This window comes from Leptodactylus fuscus, chromosome 2, assembly GCF_031893055.1.
Source record: "Leptodactylus fuscus isolate aLepFus1 chromosome 2, aLepFus1.hap2, whole genome shotgun sequence".
Classification (NCBI taxonomy): Eukaryota; Metazoa; Chordata; class Amphibia; order Anura; family Leptodactylidae; genus Leptodactylus; species Leptodactylus fuscus.
The window spans coordinates 192177681-192192179 of record NC_134266.1 but is presented as its reverse complement, the minus strand read 5'-3'; the positions used below and the strand labels follow the sequence as shown (position 1 = coordinate 192192179).

The following is a 14499-nucleotide window of genomic DNA, read 5'->3' as shown; positions in this document are numbered from 1 at the left end:
CACAGTCTGAAAGAGGGCACTTATCTCAGGATAGGTTCACCTGCTTTTTATAATCAAAAAGAATCGCTGCACCTTTTTCTGACTGTACTGCTGTTTAATATATCTGGGAGACTTTAGCAATGCTACATCGTACACAGTTTCATTAATTTATACTTCCGTTGCAAAATGTACATGAACAAACAGACATTAAAAGGACAAACATAGAAGAGAACAAAAAATAAATAAAAAGAAAAAGTATTACAGCATATAATGAGGCTATATTCACATCTGTGCCGGAGTCTCCGTCTGCTGAAAATTGGTGGAGGAAAAAGTTCAGCACAGAGGACTGGTTTTCTCCATTGGTTTCAGTTTAAAAATGACGGACACCCAACGGACCCCATAATAATCAGTTGGGACCACCAGGCTCCATATGTAACTGCAGTTTTAGCGGTCTGCCTCTCTGTTGTTCGGGTCCCCCGAGGGAACAGGACGATAGAGTGGTGGATGCTAGTGTGAACCTAGTATCAAGAGGTTATTTCCCAACAACGTATCCTTAGTCACCAGAAAGGTGCTTGTAGACTAAAAGCAATTTCTGGGTGTCCTAGGATATGGAACCTCACCACTGCAAAAGCAGCATGTTTTATACTACACTACTAGCTAAATCAGGATATCGTGCATTGTGATCACAGATTCCTAACAAACTCTATCCAAAAGGTGGTGCTACAGGAATTTCCTTTTTACCACCGAGGAGATATTATCTGAATAATACAAGTTCCACTTAGAATGCTTTTGTAAGGATTGGAGTCAGGGTCAGGCAGGCAAAGTGACACAGCTGGGAAAGCAACACTGTGCAACTAATGACAAAAGGGGTCGCAGGCCCTGCAGCTATAACTATGCTGTAATATCTGAGATGAGGCAGACCAATGCACTTTCTAATTGAAGTGCGCCTACCAAGGCTCCTGACACTTCTATCTGGCGGCTAGGATAAGGGAAGAGGAGGCCCTGAAAGTCCTAGGGACTGGAGTCACGGGGTCACACCTAAACAGAAAGCACAGTGTAACTGCAATGCAAAACAAAAGACTAAACAGCATGGAACCAGGGAGGACCACAAGTCCCAGCAAGACACAGAAGAGAAGGCGAGATCAGACGAGCAAGCCAGGAGATATAATAAAAGGTACCAAATCAAAAGACAAGGGATAGTCAAAAATACAAGCCGGGTCTAAAAACCAAGAAACATATGGAATACAAACAGACAGGGAATCAGACTGAGCAGGGGGACCAGGAAACCCAAAGTGAATGGCTGGCAAGGATCCATGCCTGGGTGGGGATTAAATAGCAGCAGAGAACACACCTGATGGCTAACGGCATGGAGACTAAAAGCAAGGAAAAGATTAACCCTTAATGACCTAAGCACACCCAATAGAACTCCTAACATGTCTCCCAGGGAGACACGGCGCAGCAAGGAGACCGCGGCGACTCCGTATCCTGACAGCTTTTTTATTAGTAAAAATACATTGCATCATATGCATTTCTCCTCTACATAGGCTGACCTTTACCAGATCAAAAATGATATTTTGAACAGTGAACCAATGGACACTATGGGAATGATTTACCATGGTGTGAATTTTTAAAGAGAGTTTTGCTGGAATCTGCATTTCTGTAATAAGCACCCAATTTCACAAATATTGCATGATGTTTGATAAAGTTTACCATTTCTGTCTTGAGATGCTAGTTCATCTTCTACGCCACCTCGAATAACACTGCACCAATTCAATTGCCTTATTTGAAAAATATGAAGCTCATCTGCTTGACAAGCTTACCCTGCCCACTCTTACACAGACTTTTTAAAAGGGGAGTGAGATGTGTAGAAAATTTAACAAATCTGTAATGCAAATTGGCTGATAAATGGCAAAAACCACTGGAGTGCAGGGCTTGATAATTTCCCTTCAATGAGTGTGGTCACCAGTAGTGGAACTAGCGAGTCAATCCATGGCCATTGCATTAGCTGGACAAATGCAAAAGAAGAAAAGAAACCCCTGTTTGAATAAGGATTGATGATCAGAACTCTAAGCAAAACTCAAATGCCCAAGTGGAGTTAGGCTTAAAGCCGTGGTATTAAAATGACACGTATAAAAGAGATGTTCCTAGTTATGTAAGAATTTATGCTATGACACTTCTAAATAAAACAAATATGTTCATTGTTGTTTTAATCCTGTAATTCACTGAAGTGTTTTCAGCCTGAATTAGCTGCATATTAAACACATTAAGAAATCCAATTGTTTTATTTCCTTTGTTACATCATATACCAAAGATTTTACTCCAGTGTTTTTCCAATTAGACCGACTTCAATCAAAACCTGTGTAGCAACAGCAACAACCGGACTTAATAAAGAACTACTGGAAAACAGAAGGTTTTTAGAAAGCAAGACATGGAAGAAACTTATTTTAAGAATATATTTACCTTTACATTAGTTACTAATCAGACTAACAAAAGTAAGGGTTAATGCTCATGATGCATCTGCTTAGGGTCCATTCACACTGAGTTTTTTGACGAGGATTTTGACGCTGAATCTGTGTAAGAAACCACATGGAAAAAAAGCCTAGTTCTATGTGTTCTGCTAGCTCTGCTAGTGGGAAAAAAGCTTCCTTCAGGTGGATATCACCTGCAAAAACCAACACGGTCAACGGGAGGCGGAAAATCCACGTCATGGATTTGGGCACGGAATTGGCGAACACCGTGTGGAAAAACCGCTAGCGGTTTTTTCAAGGTCCATACACTGTGCTGGAGGAAAAAAACATCTCCTAATTCCTGAAGCAGATTTTTTCCTCACCAAAAAACTCAGTTTGAATGGACTCCTCCTCCCATTGACTTCAATGGGTTCCTTTTTTCTGCTAGCAGAATATACACCCTTAGGGCTCATTCACACTACGTAAACGGCAGCTTATTCTGAACGTAAAACATGTTCAGAATCAGCGGCGTATAAAGCAGTTCCCATTCATTTCTATGGGAGCCGGCATACGAGCGCTCCCCATAGAAATGAATGGGCTGCTTTTTCACTACGAGCACTCCCAATGAAGTGAATGGAAAGTGCCCGCATGTACGGCTCAGCATGAGCAGAGCTAGCCGTACACGCGGGCACTTTCCATTCACTTCAATGGGAGTGCTCGTAGTGAAAAAAGCAGCCCATTAATTTCTATGGGGAGTAGTTGTATGCCGGCTCCCATAGAAATGAATGGGAACTGCTTTATACGCCGCTGATTCTGAACATGTTTTACATTCAGAATAAGCTGCCGTTTACATAGTGTGAATGAGCCCTTAGGGTGCATTCACACTACTGATACGCTGCCTGATTCTGAACGTTAAAACACGTTCAGAATCAGTGCGTATAAAGCAGTTCCCATTCATTTCAATGGGAGCTGGCATACGAGCACTCCCCATTGAAATGAATGGGCTGCTTTTTTAACTACGAGCACTCCCATTGAAGTGAATGGGAAGTGCTCACGTGTACGGCGTGTACATAAAAACTCTGCAAGGAGTTTGTATGTTCTCCCTGTTTTTGCATGGATTTCCAGTCCATATTCCAAAAAAGACATACTAATAGGGAAAAATGTACATTGTGAGCTCTATGTGGGGCTCACAATCTACATTTAAAAAAAAAATTAAAAAAAAATTATGGTCTCAAGATATGATAGTTTTAGCCTACAATAGTAATCCTGGAGCCACTGTATTCATACAAAACCCAACAGGGAAAACTCTGGATGCCTTTATATGAAATTGAAGGTATATTAAAAACAAAGTAGATGGCTCATGGAAACCCAGTTTCAGCTCACAAAACAGCTATGATACAGTCAACAAAAATTGACAATAAAGTCGTATATTAGCCAGAAATAGCCTTAGTCCTCATTCACACACACGGCAGCTTTTATCCTGAAAAGCTGCATATGTACCCAGAAATGACAGGTACAATGTAAGCATATCTATATCTGAAGAGGCTCTTCAATGCTTTCCACCTGGTGAGAGATCTGATTTAAAATAAGAAAACATAAACTCTTCTGTGGCAACTACAGGGTTATAGCCTACTTGGGAAACTGCATGTGTTATTGACAGAGTCTGATCCTTCCTAATACCGAATTTAATAATTCCCTGTTTACAACCCCTTTAAATCAATGAAACAATGGGTAAATGAATAATGCTGGTGGTCTGTAATTAAAAACTAGAAGACATACAGATGTGCTGAAATGTGAACAATGCAGCCAGCAGATGATTAGGTTTTTCCATTCCATGCTGTAGGATGTGTGCATGCAGCATGAGAAGTGCTATTAATGGTTTACAATATAATCAGTCCTGTAAATGAGTCACATTAACACAACGTGTTTACAACAGCCGCCTCCTCCATTCCACATCAACTGATTTATTACAGTGAGACGCTGCATGCCATACAGCATCCAATAATGTTATACTTGCAGGTCTTATAGGCATCAATCTATAGAATGAAGACGTTTTCAAATGTTGGTGGCTGGTGTGAAAACCTCACAAAAAAAGGTAAATCCAAAAAATCTAAATTGTCTGAAATATATAAAGGATTATTTCACAGGTGTCCTAGGAGATCAGCCATTTCTCTCCTGCTTCCCATTCTGTCTTCCAACCTTACATAAAGCTGACCATAACCATAGAGATGAGCGAAACTATTCGAAACAGCTGTTCCGAATAGCACGCTCCCATAGAAATGAATGGAAGTGTCCATTCATTTCTATGGGAGCGTGCTATTCGAAACGGCTGTTTTGAATAGTTTCGCTCATCTCTATTTCTGACTAATTGAACGTTTGGCTGACATTTCTCTGAAGTGTATTACTACCTTAAGATTAGTCTGGCTTTAAGGTAATTGACTGTAGCAGTGGTCCTCTGATATTCCCCTGTCTGCAGTAAAAAAAAAAAAAAAAAAGTAACTTTAAGGCTGGTTGCCCACATCTGAATAACAATGGTTGAGCTCTGTTGCAACCATCTAAGGCTCCGTTCTCACGGAGTAACGCGCTGCTCATTTAGACATGTAAATACGTGTCAGAGGGCAGCACTTCAAAACAGATCCCATTGACTTCAATGGGTGCCAGCTTACGCGCGCTACACATTGAAATCAATGGGAGGCTTTTTAACCCATTGATTTCAAAGTGTAGCGAGTGTAAGCCGGCACCCTTTAAAGTCAATGGGATCTGATTTGAAGCGCCGCGCTCGGACACGTGTTTACGTGTCTAAATGAGCGGCGCGGTACTCCATGAGAACGGAGCCTGATGTGTATGGGGCATCCTGACTTTTCTACAGCAGCAGATGTTCTGGGAAAAGGATCTGGCAGCTGGATTTCACATTGCCCAATCCTTCTGCTCTCAGCTTACTCCCCTCTCCCTATTGAGACAGTCAGAAGGAATAGATGGCAAAACTAGTATTCAGTCGACAGCTTTAACTGTGTAGGGGTACCCTAAGAACCATCCCTTATGAAAACCCAGCTCCCTTAGCCATTTGTCAACTTAAAATAGAAGGGATCAGGAGGAAATGATGACCTATGTACTTTGGGGGTGTCTACAATTTTCTCCATCTTTGAGAAATCTTTTAAACAGTGTGGACAAGTTCTCTTCTCTTTACATTTAGCATTCACCTCTAGTGTATAATAATTGTTACTGTGTCTATCTATCCCTGACTTACTTATCCCAATACTGTCATATGTACTTACTGTTACAGGTGATGAATAAAATGTCTTAGACACATAGTGTGGAAGTACCAAAGAAGACTACAATATCACCTAAAATTACTCTGAGAAAATACTAACTTCTGCAATAAGCCTAGATCCTTAAAGGGGTTGTCCAGGACCTCAAGATATTTGACAATGATGACTTATCCACAGGTAAGTTAGCAGTATCAGATTGGTTGGGATCTAACAACCAGAACCCATCCAAATCAGTTGTTTTGGCCACCAGAATTCATATACTAGGTATGTGGATGGACACAGATCTGCTTTTATACAAGTGAAGGCAAATCAGAAGCTATATACGGCATATGGAGCTCCATACTCTGTAGCATTGGCATCAGGAATTTTGAGCTGTACACGTTATATTCAGCTTCTAGCAGCCACATCAGTTAAAATAATAGAGTTTGTAAAATAACAAACTAAGCCATTTTAAACCTCCAGAGCACGGGTAGGGAACGTATGGCTCTCCAGCTGTTGCAAGACTACAACTCCCAGCATGCATACTTGCTCTGCTGTTCTTGGAACTCCCATGGAAGTGAATGGTGCATGTTGGGAGTTGTAGTTTCACAGCAGCTGGAGAGCCGAAGGTTCCCTACCCCTGCTCCAGAGCTTTGCTATTCCTAAGGAACCAGTACCTGGTTGCTCAGTCACTCTCTTTATCCTGGCAACATCCAACCTGTGCAACCAATACTGTCTGCAGTGGTGACCTCAGTGGTCACTTAACCAAAATATCATCGTTGGAGGTCAGAATAATGTGAAGGTAATCATGACGTAGCAATCTAATCATTTTTGCCAACAATTCTAAAGCGGTGTTCACACTGCTGCCGCTGTCCACCCTGGGGTGTCCGCTGTAAATCCTGAGAAAACCAGACATCAGTTTGCGAATGGTCGGCTTTAAAACCCATTAATTTGAGGTGACCGCCCGTATGCGTTTTCAGCCTCTCCACCTGAAAACAGTTTTTTTTCCATAGACACCAGAGTCCTACATGCAGGACTTTGCCTGGAAACCGTTTTTTTGTGCGGACACAAAAAGGCTGAAAACGCACATGGGTGGTCACCTTGGGGGGGGGGGGTTTCACACCTGCACTCGTCCAGTTTTTGCAATCCAGCCAGTTTCCATCTTCTGCCCTGCAAAACTAGACAGGAGACGGAAACCCAATGGACAGTTTTAAAACCCATTTACTTCAATGGGTTTGCAAAGGTGACCGTCCGTGTGCGTCTTCTGCTTGTCAGCAGGTTTCATTAGTGTGGGCAGTGCGCTGCAAGCACATGGACCCCATTATAGTCTATGGGGTCCGTGCGCTTTGACAGCACTCCACTTGCAATTCTGATTGTATTCCGTCCGGGGGGGTCTCCATACGGACTCTAACCGGATGGAATACATATGCTAGTGTGAATCAGGGGTAAGTCGTTCATACAGGACTTTGTGTCCGGTTAAAAAAAAACTGATTTCCCCGCGGACAGGCAGAAGACACACACGGGCGGTCACCTTTGCAAACCTATTCAAGTGAATGGGTTTTAAAACGGACCACAAGGTTTCCGTTTCCTGTCCAGTTTCACGGGCAGAAGATGGAAACTGGCCAGATTGCACAAACTGGACAACGAGTGCAGGTGTGAACCCCTCCTTAAAAACCCATTCAAGTGAGTGAGTTTTAAAGCCGATCGCTCGCAAGCCGTCTGTTGTCCGGTTTCCCCGGAGTTTACAGCGGATCCCTACCTAACTCTTGATAATGTTCTATAGACACCTAAAATTCCAGATGGAATAAACTTCTGTAAGAAGTAACTTCTGAAGAAAACTACATGAACTCATAATTAACCCTTAGTGGCTGTATTCTTTGTGGCTATCCCGTTCTTCATCTCAAACCTGGGCTTTTAATGAAAATGAAAGGCAAGTGGAGGACTCACAATAGGATATGAATTGTCAAAAATAACAACTTGATAAAAGTTTTAGAGGGGTATTTTCACTGCTCCTCTTAAGAGTCATACATGGGCAGGTGCGTAGTACAACCAAATAAACCTAAAGATGCAGACACTGCCAGTAAGTTTCTTTCTGAAGTAATGACTACACCTCCAGATGACAGAACCTCTAAACAGTCTGTCTGAACTCAAGAAATAAAGGAAATCCTAACAGCATTTATTTTCAGCAGAAAAAGCATATTGTTCACAAACAAAAGAAAAAGATTTTTTAGTCCGTGTAGGGTCTTCTTTGGAAATGAAAAGGTCACTAGCTCTGGTGAGCAGCTGCACTGTGTGTTAATGAAGCCTTCAATGTGCAGAAACAAAGCTCTGTATTAGGCGACAAAGCATTTGTACTTCCTTGCACAACTCTGCCCATTGACTTTTGCTGTGGCTATGCAAAAAAAGGGTAATTTATCAGTGCTCCTAAAATCCTTTTGTTTCTAACAATATCCACCATATATCATATGAAGAGGAAAGACACAGAACACCTAAAAAGCATCTGCTTTATAGTCACAGATGGTAGATAGATGGATGGATGGATAGATAGATAGATAGATAGATAGATAGATAGATAGATAGATAGATAGATAGATAGATAGATAGATAGATAGATAGATAGATAGGTAGATAGGTAGATAGATAGATAGGTAGATAGATAGGTAGGTAGATAGGTAGATAGATAGGTAGATAGGAAAAGCATCTTTTGCATCTGGCTATTGTACCAATTCTGGATCAAGGTTAGCTTGTTTTACATGGTGATGCCTGGCTTTCATTTATTTTTGTTTTATAAAAAAATATATATATATTTCATATTTGTGTATGTACAATTGGTTATTACATAGGTAATATATCTGCTAAATAAATAGGTAAGTAATGGTACACTGTTGTTGAGTAATGCTGTGTAACACTTATCCTGCTATTTGATATCACAAGAAATGGCTCAGGTGAAGGAAGGTCTAAGAATTGTACAACACAAAGGTTAATAAGGCAGCATTCTACACTGTAGGACCCATTGCTTGTCAGGTTAAAGATAATGGTTTTCTCTTTCTACATGCCGCTAACAACAGCATAGTCACCGAGACTAAACAAGACTATAACTCAATTCATGTAAAACTCACTCTCCGGGGCCACACGGTGGCTCAGTGGTCAGCACTGCAGCCTTGCAGTGCTGGAGTCCTGGTGTTCAAATCCCGCCAAGGGCATAAAACCATCTGCAAGGAGTTTGTATGTTCTCCCTGTGTTTGCATGGATTTCCATCCCATATTCCAAAAAAAAAGACATACTGATAGGGAAAAATGTACATTGTGAGCTCTATGTGGGGCTCACAATCTACATTTAAAAAAAAATAAAATTCATTCTCCATGGATGTGTATATGTGCCTAGTCTGTGGTAAAACAGCACAGACATCACATAGATATTTCTGTGCCACCACAGACCACTGATTTACTACAGTGAGTCCAGTCCACAAAATGGACAGTTTTAGAACATGTCCTATGTTGTGTCCTAGCCAGCGCCGCACCTCCCATGAGGCGACCGCTTCAGGCGGCGCTATGCCAGGGCCCCGGGGAGGGCAGCATTTTTGCTTACCTAAGCCAGTCCAGGACAAGCTGTCCTGGACTGGCTTAGCGTCACCGAGCGGTGGATTGGGGAGGCCGCTGGAGCAGCACTGCTCCAGCGGCCTCACCTCACGCTCAGGCAGAGAGCAGGTCCTCTCTGTGCCTGCTCTTTGCCTGCTAACGCCGCTCCGCCACGGCCCCTTCGCTCCGCCCCCTCCTCCCGGGGAAGGGGGGGGGGCGGCTTTCTGTCGTCCGCCTCGGGCGGCGAAAAAGGCAGGTTCACCCCTGGTCCTAGGCAACGCCCCCTGTGCTTTCTAAGCACAATTAGCATAAAGAAAAAAAGAAGAGAAATTCAAAAACGGCTGCAATGACATTCAAGATAAAGGTAAGAGATGAATAGTCTTTACAAAGGCTATTCCTACATGCTTTTAGTTTAAAGAGGACCTTTCACCACTTGGGGCACATGCGGTTTTATATACCACTAGAAAGCCAACAGTGCGCTGAATTCAGAGCACTATCGGCTTTCCTGTTCTGTGCTCCTGGTAAAGAGCTATCAGTGCCGGTACCGTAGCTCTTCACTGTCAGAAGGTCGTTTCTGACAGTCAGTCAGGAACACCCTTTCTCACAGCAGTGTCTATTGCGCTGTACTGTGAGAGCGGTGAGGAACATCTCCCTCCCTCTCCTCACAGTACTCGTCCATAGACAAGCACTAGGGGGCGTTCCTCCCCACTCTCACAGTACAGTGCTATAGGCGCTACTGTGAGGAAGGGCGTTCCTGACTGACTGTATACTGCCCAGGTGGTGATGAAAGGTCCTCTTTAAAATGTGATTTTTTAACGATAGAATCCCTTTAAGAGTTATTCCTCTTTCTTGAACTAAAAGTTAAAGCGTACTTAAAATTATGAAACAACTTTACATAAAAGAATAGTACAGGTACTTTGTAATATATCTTGTGTAAGGAACAAGTTTCCTTCTCCATTTATCAAGCAAAAGTTATTTTTTTCATATTAGTCTATAGAGATTGAAGAGGGAGGAAGAGGACATACACATAAATGCAGCTGATAGACTTTGCTATCGTGTGAATCAGAGAGCTCTATTAACACTGCACAGAATAAGGCAATAAGTTATCATCCTTCTCCCCTCTCCATAGAGTTGTGTGTATGTGAAGTAAACAAGGAGACAAACTCTTTGTAAACACAGCCTAACTGTATATAAGGAGGAGATCATCCTAACAAGTTGAAAAGGAAACCAATTTCCTCAATAAGATATATATATATATATATATATATATATATATATATATATATATATATATACACACATACAGTATATATATATATATATATATATATATATTATAAGTACATGCATTATTCATGTATGATAAGTTGTTTTATAATTGGAGGTGCATTTTATAGTTCAAGACCCTCACCACCCTTCGCCAATCTTCGCCAATCATGAGGCTGAATTGCCCATCAAAAATGGCCTTATATGATGGCTCTAAAGAAAAAGGTCTGTTTGAAAAAATCTAAGGGCTAGTTCACAAGGAGTTTTTTGGCTGCGGATTTTGAAGTGGAATGACTTCAATGGGAGTCGCTCGCTTTTTTCCCGCTAGGTAGTAGCTGAAAAAAGAAGCGACATGCCCTATCTTGCCACGGATTCTGTGGCTCGAGACACGCTCCAGTGTAGGCTCACTCACTCGGGTCTACAAAGGCGCAGGATGCTGCATCGACAATCCGTCTTGGCAAGCGGCACGGAATGTTCACGCGGTGGAAAAGGTTTCCGCGACCTTTTCCTCTGTATGAACATACCCATAAGCAGACATTTTGTAGTTTTGAGGAGAAGGCAGGTGAAAGTAAATTGTGTAACCTCATGCAGAAATTTGTGGCTATCCATACTGTGTTACATGAAAATGCTTCAAGCCAACCAACAGGTAAAAACTAAACACAAATATCTTACAAGTTACAACTAAAAGTTACCTGGGGTATTATCGACATCTTCTTTCGCAAATCATGAAGCCCTAAATCCGATGTCAACAATCTATCAATCCAAATTTTTCCTTCTGGTTCAGCAAGTCGAAAAAGTGCAGCAATGAGGGAACTCTTGCCAGCTCCAGTTCTTCCCACTATTCCAACCTATAATGCAGTGAGGATCATTAGCCAAAAGAATGAATTGTTAGTCCACAGTTCTATTGCTCTCTATGGGCAGTGACTGGTGTTAGCACAAGTACCTTGGTCTATGAAAAAAAAAATTGTTGCCATGAGGATATTCAGAAATGTAAGTGCAATGCTGTGCCAATGAAAAAATCCGGTTATTACAAAGAAATGGTTGTTATTAGACTGGAAGAGCTTAATACCATTTCATTGTCTTTGATTGTCACTCCAGATATATAAATTCTGGCAGCTTCCTATAATCTCCACTGAATAGAGAATAACTGTTTGATTGGTGGGAATTTCACCACTGGAACCCCCAAAGATCATGAGAATGGACATCCCTTGTGGTCACTCCATTGATTTCTATGGGACTGCTTAAGATAGCTGAACACAGCACATATCAGGGCGACTTTAAACATAGGACAAACTGTGCATCTGCAATGGGCCCCCAAAAAATGGGGCCACCTCACTCAACTCAATTGAGCAGGACATTCCCACATTTCAAGTGGTGTCCCACTGTTCCAGGCATCAGGGAACAACTCTTAAAAGGGTATTCCCATCTCAAGGATTCTATCTATACTGGTAACATATGTAAATTGAAGACTTTTCCAAAATATATTGCTTTAGAAATGCTGCTTTGTTTTCTGCTATGTGAACTTATTCCTCCCATTCTTTACACAGCGTTTCCATAACCATGGACCTGTGTGATAAAACAAGTGAAGTCACTCACTGCTCTGTTTCAGGACAATCAGTTCAGATAATTGCAGTTTGCTGATAAAGCCAGTCTTATCTCTCTATGTAGACACACAGATAACACTGAGTCTGTTGTCTACAATCATGTGCATATTATCTGATCTGCATAAGTATTGTGATACTTCAGTGTCCTTTTCAGCAGCTGGGAAGGGGGATACAGGAACTGAGAAGAAGAGACAGCAAGCAAACTGCTGAAAAAGTGAGATGGGAAAATCCCTTTAAGGATGTAGTTAAAGTTGAATACAATGGTGAAGCACAAAACTATCAACTATGTCAAGTATTCCACCATTCAGGTTTTGGTTAATGTCTGTGGAAGGGATTTGCAATAAGCATCTGCAGGCAACTCCATGGAAACTTGGTTAGGCGAGTATAACTTTTTTTTTCAATTTGCATGTAATATATTCATTAAATATTCACTAAGGGAACAATAGGCATTATGTTGGATCTACTTAAGGGGACACTATATGGACCAAATAGAAATAGGTGCTGGACACCAGAGTGTCGGAGATAGGCAAGTATGATTTCTTTTTGCATGTTGTTTCACCTTCCCCGGCCTCCTCTGAGCTCTAAAATTTCTAGACAACCCCAATGTATAGCACACAACTTTAAAATACTGGAATACTCCTAAATGATTGTGACTCAAGTTCAAGATGTTGTGCAGTTCTTGAAACCAAAAGCAGAGTGAAAGAAAAATTGCACTGTCAGTCATTTGTAGGTTTTCACTGTTTATGATCCATTTGAAAAACTGCATCAACAAAACCTAAACCTGTGTCTTTACCCTTAAAGCTAAGGCCCCCATGCTGCAGAAAAAAAAAATACTCCAACTGGTATAGCAGCAAGGATCATTAGCCACAGAATGGCTAGTTAGCTTTTCTGGATTTCATACTTGGTGTAAAATGTATCAAATAAGCCCATTTATCACTATAAAGACACTCATACTACTTACAAGTGGTTGTAAATAAAACTGGGCATGGTTAGCCTATCAAACTGTATGCCAGATTTATCAAATGCAATCCTTTTTTTTTTTTCTTATGGTAGAGTTGGAAGGGACCTCAAGGGCCATCGGGTCCAACCCCCTGCGAGTGCAGGTTTTCCTAAATCATCCCAGCTATATGTTTATCCAGATTCCGCTTGAAGATTTCCATTGATGGAGCGCCCACCACCTCCCGTGGCAGCCTATTCCACTCTCTCACTACCCTCACTGTCAGAAAGTTTTTCCTAATGTCTAATCTGTATCTCTTTCCCTTTAGTTTCATCCCATTGCTTCTTGTACTTCCTTGTGCTAATGAGAATAGGGTAGATCCCTCTGCACTGTGACTACCTTTCAGATATTTGTAGACTGCTATTAAATCTCCCCTCAGCCTTCTCTTCTGCAAACTAAACAATCCCAGTTCTTTTAGCCGCTCCTCATAGGACATGGTTTGCAGACCTTCCACCATTTTGGTTGCTCTTCTCTGGACTTGCTCCAATATATCGATGTCTTTCTTGAATTGAGGCGCCCAGAACTGTACACAGTATTCCAGGTGTGGTCTGACCAGGGAAGAGTACAGCGGAATAATGACCTCTCTTGATCTAGATTCAATGCTTGTCTTAATACATCCCAGAATTTTATTAGCCTTTTTTGCAGCAGCACCGCACTGTTGGCTCATGTTGAGTTTGTGATCTACTATTATGCCCAAGTCCTTTTCCCCTATGCTATCACTAAGTTCTATTCCTCGCATACTATATATGTTTTTTACATTTCTGTTAATCTCAATCCAGTGGGGAAGGGGTACCGAAAGTGGAGTAACAATTTACAATATTGGTGTTAGAGTTAAAGATGTCCTAAAATTTATGAAGCATCAAGGGACATTTGGCACAAAATTCCTCTCATGACATAATCTTGCCCATAATGTTTACTGACACATACTCCAGGTGCTGGCACTCATCCAAAGAGGTTAGCGCAGGCATCTAGTTCATACCGGGCAGCCTATATAGCAGGGAGCATGTGACCATAGCTGAAAGTCAACTCCCCCTCCAATAGTTGTTAAAAAGTCATCAAAGCCTTCAGTAGACTGAAAAACTAAATTTCTAAAGATAGATAATTCAAATACCTTTTCCTTTGGTCGAATAAGAGCAGTTAAATGTCGTAGAACTAGAGGTCCATCTAGGCTGTAGGCAAAGTTGACATTTTCGAAGGCTATCATGCCCTTACTTGGCCAGTCAGATGGTGGGCGCTTTTTAGACTCCCATGCAGCTTCTTTTTCAAGCTGTGTATACTCCATGACTCTCTCCACAGAGATCATCTATAAAGAAATACACCAACTTACTAAAAATCTTGGTTAGCGCTTAATAAATTAATCAGACAAAACCACAACAAGAA

At 41.5% G+C, this 14499-nt stretch overlaps 1 protein-coding gene across 1 annotated transcript in view; it reads right to left on the bottom strand.

Annotated features, from left to right (window-relative positions):
• Nucleotides 1-14499, bottom strand: part of ABCC4 (ATP binding cassette subfamily C member 4 (PEL blood group)) — a 222411-nt gene that overhangs the window by 34702 nt on the left and 173210 nt on the right. Inside the window, exons 25-26 of the mRNA XM_075265322.1 lie at nucleotides 14231-14422; nucleotides 11211-11366 (exon numbers count right to left, since the gene is read on the bottom strand). Coding sequence (XP_075121423.1) covers nucleotides 11211-11366; nucleotides 14231-14422 — 348 coding nt within the window. The remainder of the gene's footprint in view (nucleotides 1-11210; nucleotides 11367-14230; nucleotides 14423-14499) is intronic.